Source organism: Micropterus dolomieu, linkage group LG18, assembly GCF_021292245.1.
Source record: "Micropterus dolomieu isolate WLL.071019.BEF.003 ecotype Adirondacks linkage group LG18, ASM2129224v1, whole genome shotgun sequence".
In the NCBI taxonomy this organism is placed as follows: domain Eukaryota; kingdom Metazoa; phylum Chordata; class Actinopteri; order Centrarchiformes; family Centrarchidae; genus Micropterus; species Micropterus dolomieu.
In genome coordinates, this window is record NC_060167.1 from 397762 (window position 1) to 407217 (window position 9456).

At 48.7% G+C, this 9456-nt stretch overlaps 2 protein-coding genes and 1 long non-coding RNA gene across 11 annotated transcripts in view; 1 reads left to right on the forward strand and 2 right to left on the reverse strand.

Moving 5' to 3' along the window:
• Nucleotides 1-5936, reverse strand: part of LOC123986958 (RNA-binding protein 39-like) — a 30984-nt gene extending 25048 nt beyond the window's left edge. Inside the window, exons 1-3 of one of the 9 annotated variants that reach the window (XM_046075417.1) lie at nt 5575-5936; nt 5285-5461; nt 2986-3132 (exon numbers count right to left, since the gene is read on the reverse strand). In XM_046075417.1, coding sequence (XP_045931373.1) covers nt 2986-3132; nt 5285-5461; nt 5575-5598 — 348 coding nt within the window. In that variant the 5' untranslated portion in view covers nt 5599-5936. Of the gene's footprint in view, nt 1-1399; nt 1465-2985; nt 3133-3247; nt 3789-5284; nt 5462-5574 lie in introns of those variants that run through there. The other 8 variants (XM_046075416.1, XM_046075414.1, XM_046075413.1 and 5 more) reach the window with 8 other exon arrangements.
• On the forward strand, nt 20-5970 carry LOC123986967. The gene is made up of 2 exons (XR_006829027.1): nt 20-3560; nt 5603-5970. It is a non-coding gene; the product is annotated as an uncharacterized LOC123986967 (long non-coding RNA).
• Nucleotides 5971-6066: 96 nt separating this feature from the next.
• tsen2 (TSEN2 tRNA splicing endonuclease subunit) overlaps nt 6067-9456 on the reverse strand; it is a 7591-nt gene continuing 4201 nt past the window's right edge. Inside the window, exons 9-12 of the mRNA XM_046075431.1 lie at nt 7360-7396; nt 7169-7280; nt 7010-7099; nt 6067-6743 (exon numbers count right to left, since the gene is read on the reverse strand). Of these exons, the coding sequence (XP_045931387.1) occupies nt 6684-6743; nt 7010-7099; nt 7169-7280; nt 7360-7396 (299 nt within the window). The 3' untranslated portion in view covers nt 6067-6683. The remainder of the gene's footprint in view (nt 6744-7009; nt 7100-7168; nt 7281-7359; nt 7397-9456) is intronic.

The window sequence follows — 9456 nt, forward strand, 5'->3', positions numbered from 1 at the left end:
CTCTGACATCACCCTCTGACATCACCCTCTGACATCACCCTCTGACATCACCCGCGCTGCTCTGACATCACCCTCTGACATCACCCGCGCTGCTCTGACATCACCCTCTGACATCACCCTCTGACATCACCCTCTGACATCACCCGCGCTGCTCTGACATCACCCTCTGACATCACCCGCGCTGCTCTGACATCACCCTCTGAGGCTGCTGCTTCTTGTGAACAGCTGCAGCTCGTGAGCTTCAGTGATCGACACTGACTTCTGTCCTCGCGGCCACGCTGCACCTGGTCGGCTCTCAGCTGTTCTGGGCTCACTGAGCTTCTGAGGCTCTAAACGCTGCCAACACACCGCAGAGCTGAACCTGAAGACTTGCAGAGTCGGTGAGTCGACAACATGTACACCTGGAGACGGGTGTCCTGGCAGGTTCGGAAGCTACAAAAGGAATCAAACCTGAGGACATGAATATTTCAGTGGTAATAAAAACCATACTCTCATTTAAAGGACTGAAACATGTCAAACACACCTGCGTGGTGACCTCACACCTCTACACTTCCTGCAAAGCCTCACTCTGACAACCTGCAACTCACCTGCATAAGCCCCACCCACCTCGTCATGCTCTGCATCCTGACCTCAGACCAGACCGGGTCAGGCCAGACCAGGGGTCTCCTTTATAAACGTGCGTACGCCTCCTCGAATGCTTGCGTGAATAAATGTTTAAACTCAGAGGAAGTCATTTGGTTTCCTGTCTTTACAAAGGGATCAGTACCTGGGTCGTCCCGCCTCCAGCCAGCGACGTCACTGCTCAGAGGGAGGCCCCTTCCTGCAGATCGGTTATAAAGGGGCGGGGCTCCGGGGCCCCTTTCCTCTGGTGCACAAATAGCTTCAGCTTCACCAAAAGGAGCGTCAGCGTCACTGAGTTAGATTCAGAGTCTGCCTGCAGTCAGGACGCATTAATATTAACGAGCTTCACTGAGCGTTTACAGGCAGCTGTGGGCGTTTGGAGGGCCGGACGTGGCGCTCCCTCACAGGGGCCACATTTCACACTGACTGTGATTTATAAAGGGGAATCTGCGCAGGACGTCTTTCCTTCGTACAGTTTTATAAATGAGACCCCAGACCAGGTCTCTGTGAAGCCCGACCCTCGCTCCCAGCTCAGAGTTGGGATGCAGAATAGTGCTATTGCTAAGCTAACAGCTAACTATGACACTAGAAGCCATGCAGTGTGATGTTGCCTTCTCATGATCCTCCTGGAGTTATTACTCAGCCGCTCCACTCTCTCCTGTCTGACTCTCTCTAACACTTCATCCCCCAGAATCCTCAGCTGTTCCTCATTAGGCGGCCAACAACAGTTACCATGGGGACCACAGTACAGCAATGCATGATGGGGGCTTTTTACTACCTTCATGTTTGTGACAGATCACACTGGCATTCAGGGGAGCAGAGGTGAGAAATCGTTAGGCAAGTCTACAAAGAGAGATAGACGGGCATTTATTACGTGTGAAGGACGCCATCATCATCATCATCATCACCATCGTCGTCATCATCAGCCCGACTCTACTGCTCAGAGGCTTCTCCTTCTCTCAGGACACAAACACGAGTACCTGAACGCAGCACCGGCCCAGGAGGCACCAAGGCGTGACCACGCAGGAGCCAATCAGAGCGCAGGACCACAGGATTTACTCTTTCCGTTACTTCCTGTCTGAACGAGGAGGTGACAGGAAGTCCAACTCCCAGCCGTGGCTGTTTTGAGTGGAAGTGAATGAGCGAGGTCATAAAGCGCCCCCTAGCTGAGATTCCTCACAATCCACAACGGAGCGAAATGGATCTCGAAGCGTTTGGTTCTTATTGGACCGGGTCACTTCCTGCTCTGACCTGGATCTGACGTTAACGTCTTTACTGATCTTCACGTGTCGGCCAACAAGAGACTTCCGCGAAAGATGCACTCGTGATTCCTCGCTTACAGCTCCTCAGAGTCTTTCTGTTAGACGGCCGAGACTTCACCTTACCCGAGTTTACCTGAGCCTACCTGAGCCTCCTTAAACCTACCTGAGCCTACCTGAGTTTACCTAAAGCTACCTGAGCCTACCTGAGTTTACCTGAGCCTACCTGAGTTTACCTAAACCTACCTGAGCCTACCTGAGTTTACCTAAAGCTACCTGAGCCTACCTGAGTTTACCTGAGCCTACCTGAGTTTACCTAAACCTACCTGAGCCTCCTTAAACCTACCTGAGCCTACCTGAGTTTACCTAAAGCTACCTGAGTTTACCTAAAGCTACCTGAGTTTACCTAAAGCTACCTGAGCCTACCTGAGTTTACCTAAACCTACCTGAGCCTCCTTAAACCTACCTGAGCCTACCTGAGTTTACCTAGAGCTACCTGAGTTTACCTAAACCTACCTGAGCCTCCTTAAACCCACCTGAGCCTACCTGAGTTTACCTAGAGCTACCTGAGTTTACCTAGAGCTACCTGAGTTTACCTAGAGCTACCTGAGTTTACCTAAACCTACCTGAGCCTCCTTAAACCTACCTGAGGCTACCTGAGTTTACCTAAACCTACCTGAGTTTACCTAAACCTACCTGAGTTTACCTAAACCTACCTGAGTTTACCTAAACCTACCTGAGTTTACCTAAAGCTACCTGAGTTTACCTAAAGCTACCTGAGTTTACCTAAAGCTACCTGAGTTTACCTAAAGCTACCTGAGTTTACCTAAACCTACCTGAGTTTACCTAAACCTACCTGAGTTTACCTAAACCTACCTGAGTTTACCTAAACCTACCTGAGCTTGTGAATCTTGTGTTATCCTGGAAGCACAACAGTCAAGCCTTAAATGTGAGACAGAGAGACCCTGCGGTCCGCAGCGCGGCCTGAGATGGTCTACGGGTGTCCTGGTTTTACATTAACGCGGGTCTGATTCAGAACCAGGATCTGTGAGGAGCAGTAGAGTCCGGCTGAGAGGCTGCAACACAGAGGACAGAGGACTCTCACCTTCCTGTACGGAGCCTCCAGCATCGCCTCGATGTCAAGGTCATCTGCCATCCTGCTGCTGCTGCTCTGTACACACAGTGAAACCATCAACCTGAACACCTGTCGGGATCTTTCAGACAGGTGTGTCTCAGTAAGGATCAGGATCACCTGTGAGCCGAGTTACAAATTAAAGCAGCATCACATGTTCAAAATACAATTATTTCTATAGATACACAAAAGCAGAATTTAAAAATCCAGGATAAAAGATAAAGCGAGGCTTGACCTGGTGTGATCAGCGCATCCTGGCTTTATCCGTTTCACGAAGGCCAAACCAGCTCAGGACTCTTTCCAGCCAGGTGGAAGTAATTCAGATAAATGGGCGTCAGCGGCTTTCTTCAAGAGCCCACACGGTCGATCACAGATTCATTGATGCTGAAAGACGTGTGCCGCCCGCTTTACACGCAGTGAGTAACGGTGAATAAAAAGGTTCACCATGAAAAAGTGCACATTATATCATAGAAAAGGAGAAGAAACACGGCTGCAGTATTAAAACAGGGAGACAGAACGTGGCAGACAACAGAGGGCCGACTGAATGAGTAAGTAGCTAAAAATATCACGGCTCCTGACTGAAACTGTCAGAATTATAATGTTACCTGAATGGTAACCTTATGTCAGACCTTGAAAGGGAGCAGTGGACGTTAATATGTCACTCAGCAAATGTATTAACAATACTATTTATTGGGGAAACACAAAATCCAGCTGGCAGGTGCCACATTTGTTTCCTCTGTTTGTATTACATTGCATGTTTTCTTATTGTGCAAATAATCCTTTCTTAAAGCATTTTCAGTTATTTAACATTTTTCATTGCAAACAACAGTTTTAACAAATACTTTCAAAAAGTATGTATGAGTATCTATCTATCTATCTATCTATCTATCTATATAAATAGAGTAGGTCTAGGCAGAGAGGCTGGAGGTCTGTCAATTTTGTGTGAAAATAGTGTACTTAGTGAATATGGATATGAAGTCAGTGCTCATAGAAAATCCTGTATGATATTTGTAAGTGGACCCTGAGGCTGCAGTCCTGCAGTCTGCCAGTGTAGTAAGTAAAACCACAGGTGAACACTTCCTGCTGTGCTACCTATTCTACAAACTGGCAGAAGTGATCATTGCAATGCACACTGTAAGCATGACTGTAAAACAATGTAGTAATGACTGTTTTCTCTCCCAAGCTGGCAGCAGATGAGTAAACAGTGCACAATATAGTGCTTACTGGTCCAGCGAAGTGGGAATTTAATTTGGAAGTATTATACAACTATGAAACCTAATGAGGAATATATACATGCATGTGTGTGTGTGTTAAATATATTTCTTGAGTGACTGTTACCGTCCACTGCTCACTTTAAAGGCACAATTTAGGCCAACGTTATAATTATGACAGTTTCAGTTAGCGGTGATATTTTCATTCAGTCTGTTTTCCACTGTGTTTTTACTGCTTATTTTATTTATTTATTACATGTCATTTTATTCCACGAAAACCTCCTCGCTGTTGCTCCCTGTGTGTAAAGTCTTCTTCTCCAGCTATGAAACCTAAGAACCACAAACTTTGCGCTCCCATGTGGCCAAAATGTGGCTGGCTGAGGTTCTGATCGGCCTGACCGCTGAACACAGCCGGTGTTCTGACGATCTGCCTTCTCGAAACATGCTACCGTAGCGCAAATCCAGTCTATCGAGTCGCTCTGCATAACTAGTGGTGTTAGCCCGGGTGGTGTTAGCCCGGGTGGTGTTAGCCCGGGTGTGGTAGCCCGGTCTGAAGCAGGCTAGCTGCACAGAATAAATCGCCATGGTAACGAACGTGCTACTGCTGTCGTGAAGCCGAGTCAGGCTCGTTAGTTCAGGATATCTGGAAAATCCCGGCTTAATCCTCTATCGTGGTTTTGTGAAACAGCCCTCAGGACTTTACTCACAAACATCTGATCACTATTGTTGATTTCACAGAATAAACACAGAAAACACACAACCGGAAGTAAACACAGAGCCGGAAGTGAGCGCAGAGCTCAGAGGAACAGGAGCTCCGCAGCTTCTCAGAGAACCAGGTCACAGCTCGGAGGTTACATTAGCTGTTAGCTAGCAGCCGCCGGTACCGTGAGTCCGGTGTACCCGGAGTCCCGTCAGCCCGCTGCTGTGACCTCAGCCTGTCCGACTTCAGGTGAGCTACACCTGAGATCAGCTAACAGCTAGCTGCTAACTGTTAGCCTGCCGGAGCCCCGCGGGGTCTCCCCGGTACCTGCCGGCTGGACCCCGGCTCACGCGGGCTTTACCTGGACACACAGCGGAGGGTAACAGCCCGCAGACGGTCGCTCGGTCCGGGTCCCGGTCAGGTTCTTCAGCCGCTGCCCTCCCGACGAGACTCCATGATCTGAATGGCGCAGGCATACAGGGAGCCCGGCTGTTATCGCGAGAGCGAACTGCCGCGAGATCATAACACAGTAGTGATACTGTTGATAAGAATACAAATACACACTTTACATACAAGAACTGCTGTTCAGTGTTTTACAAATATAACTAACATACGGAATATATATAATATACATCAGAAAAATAAGAAAACCTTATCGATCTCTCTGTTGGACATTTAGTTTCTGGAGGGATGGTGTTCGTCCCAGACACGTGCAGCCCCGGAGAGGTTCTGCAGACTCGTGGTGTTCTGATCCAGACCCTTCTTGCTGCTCTCTCCTGTAACCATCTGCAGAGACGCGTCTGGATCGCAGCGGTTTAAAACTACAGGAAGTCAGCTACTGCAGTTCTGCTCGGTCAGGTTGGACCCAGACCTGCTTATTGATCCGTCCTCTTCCAGAAGAAGTCCAGACACCAGAGAGAGACGCTGCAGAACCTCCTGAGAACCTTCATGTTTTTCCTTCGTTTACATCAGAGAATGCTGAATGTAACGTGTCTGTATGATGTTTGATGCAGAGGATCAATAAAGTTTTCTTAATTCAAATAGTTATTCTAGACTTGAACATCTCTTCTTCTCCCGTCACATCTCGGGATCTTTTACAACCAAAATATTCAGATTTTAACAGGTAAAAAATTTTGGCCTTCAGACGGAGAACAAAATAACTTTATTTGGAATCAATAATCTGATCATATAAGCAAAATATTTTATTTTTACACATGCTGAGACCCCTGATCTGTACTGCCTTTCTAAATCCAGCGAGCGCTGCCTCAGGGTTCACACTCTTTCCTAGAGGTCATTCTCCAGGCGCATGTACATCCATGCTAACAGCTAACAGCTGATGCAGCTGCTTTAACGGACCGACTGTAAACATGTAAACAGACTCAAACTGAACCAGTTTATCTGTAAACTATGAAACGACACGCGCTCTTTAAAGATCAAGATGTTGTTTCTGTTATCACTAACTAACCAGCTAGCTGATGAGCCTCGGTGAACGTATGAAGACAGGTGAACGCGTTGCGTCTGCAGTTTGACTCTGGAACGCCATCACGTTTCAAACATTAGAAACAAACGGCTCTAACATCCTGACCAGCTGACGAGTATCAGGGAGGCGACCGACCGATGCTGCTGAAGTGCAGGAACTGAAGCTGCTGGTGCGAAATCTGCTGCGTTCAAACACACTCGTCATGTTTCCTGGTTTCTGAGTCTCGAGTGGGAAATGTTTTGGCTGATGTCATCAGTCGCTGAGGTGTGCCATCGGCCGATCAGATGTCGTCCTGCTCGGCTCGTTCTCTGGAGGAAACCCACCTGCTGACGATCACTTCCTGTTGAGAGAAACAGCTTCGCTCGTTTGTTTGGTCAAACTTTATTAACACGATATGTTTCAGACAGAAGGAATGTTCCCAGCAGATTCAACTGATCAATAACGATGAACTGATCAGAACTGACTAACCAATCAAACTGTTCTGATCATCAGCTCATCATTTCAGCCATTGGGCATTCTGTCACTTCCTGTTTCTGATGTTTTATTGTCAGTCGATCAGCAGGTGAATCAGTACAGAAACATTTCTGCCTCAGTCGGCTGCGTTACCTGAACCTTCAGTCTGCTCAGACAGACAGGTGAGTCCAGCTCTGCGTCCGATAGGTCGGCTGGATAGATGATGTAACACAGCATCAGCTCCTGGAAAACAAACACGGTGAAACAACCTGCAGATCAGCTGCGACCTGACGGCGTCTGGCGCCTCCTTACCTTCGACACGTTGGAGGTGATCCTGCTGAGCGCCGCCAGAGAACGCCACGAAAACGGACGCAACGGCGAGCCCCTGAACACTTCATCAACACGCTCAATCACCACCGAATAACTACGGGAAGAGGAGAGGGACAAACATCAGGTAAAGAACGTCTTCCTGAAAATACGGACCAGTTCTGTGTGTGTGTTACCTGGCGTGGTAGAAAGGTGGGCCCTTCCTGTACAGCACTGAAAACACAGAGAAGTGAATCTGTTAAAACGCCAAACTGACTGAATGTTGGTCTCACTTCAGGCTCCGCCTTCTGTGTTCGGATGACCTAACAGCCGCCAGTCATGTGTTGTCACATGTCAAACGTCACCACAGACACTGGAAGATCATGGGACCTTTTCTTTCCAGGGAAGCAGAAGAGCACCTGAACACACCATCATTCTTTGATTGGTACACCTTTACAGGCCACGCCCCCTGGAGGCGGAGCCTGAAGTGGAACACACCTGTGTGCGCGTGTGTCTGTATGAGTGTGTGTGTCTTACTGAAGTCGACGCCATACTTTGCCCCGCCCCCTCCTTTAGGGACCCACCCCCTGCTTCGACAGTGCTGATAGGCTGCGAACGAGCTGACGAAGTCTGGCCGCAGGGACCGGAACTTCCTCCACAGCTGGATGATTGACAGCGGCTCCTGACCAATCACAGGAGAAGACATGGATGAGGTCATCATTGAATGTGACGGGACGTTTTAGGATCTTCAAACTGAACTTTTCAAAACATAAAACACCTGAGAGATTTACAAGACGTGTTTACTCACTACCTGCTGAACACAACAGACAGACAATTACCTGGTGCAGGTAGACAGACAGGCAGCCCAGACTGTAGACCAGGAAGAAGGCCTGCAAGTATAGACAGACAACTGATGAAGGGCCAGGACAGGTGGGACAGGTGATGGACAGGTGAGACACAGGTGGGACACAGGTGATGACAGTGATGGACAGTGAGGGACAGGTGGTACACAGGTGATGGATGAAGTTTACAGAATGATCGAGACACAGGTGATGGAGAGGTGAGACACAGGTAATGGAGAGGTGAAACACGTGAGACACAGGTGATGGATGAAGTTTACAGAATGATCGAGACACAGGTGATGGACAGGTGGGACACAGGTGATGGATGAAGTTTACAGAATGATCGAGACACAGGTGATGGACAGGTGGGACACAGGTGATAGACAGTGAGGGACAGGTGATGGACAGGTGAGACACAGGTGATGGATGAAGTTTACAGAATGATCGAGACACAGGTGATGGACAGTGAGGGACAGGTGAGACACAGGTGATGGATGAAGTTTACAGAATGATCGAGACACAGGTGATGGACAGGTGGGACACAGGTGATAGACAGTGAGGGACAGGTGGGACACAGGTGATGGACAGGTGAGAGACAGGTGGGACACAGGTGATGGACAGGTGAGAGACAGGTGATGGACAGTGAGGGACAGGTGAGACACAGGTGATGGATGCAGTTTACAGAATGATCGAGACACAGGTGATGGACAGGTGGGACACAGGTGATGGACAGTGAGGGACAGGTGAGACACAGGTGATGGATGCAGTTTACAGAATGATCGAGACACAGGTGATGGACAGGTGGGACACAGGTGATAGACAGTGAGGGACAGGTGATGGACAGGTGAGAGACAGGTGATGGACAGGTGAGAGATGAAGTTTACAGAATGATCCTTCAGCTCTCTGCAGAAACTACACCAACATTCAGCTGCTTACATCACTTCACTTTCTGAAGACAGCAGCCGGGGCTCATGGGTAATGTAGTGTTTATAGCTGTTAATACATGGTGAACATGAAGTGTGTGATGGTTCGTGTTACCTCCTCCAGACTGAGCTGCAGGTACTCTAGGACAGAGACCGGAGACCGCCGGACCTCCCTGACCCGCACACACACCTGCAGACACACATGGCATCATTCTATAACCAGACGTGGACTCACCTGGTTAAGACCAGTTCACAATAAACAGGCTTGATGACTCACCTCACTGTCAGAGACCACCAGGACAAAACCAGGACCTGGAACCAAAGGACCTGGTTCAGAATCAGAGCTGGGGTCACAGTTGGGGTCAGAGCTGGGGTCAGAGTCCTGGTCAGGGTTGGAGTCAGAGTCCTGGTCTGAGCTGAGATCAGGGTCGTGGTCAGGGTTCAGGTCTTCTGGGCCCAGCCTGTTGAAATAAAGATCACAGTTTATAGACAGGAAGTCACCTGAACAGGATCTAGTTTCTACGCTGGA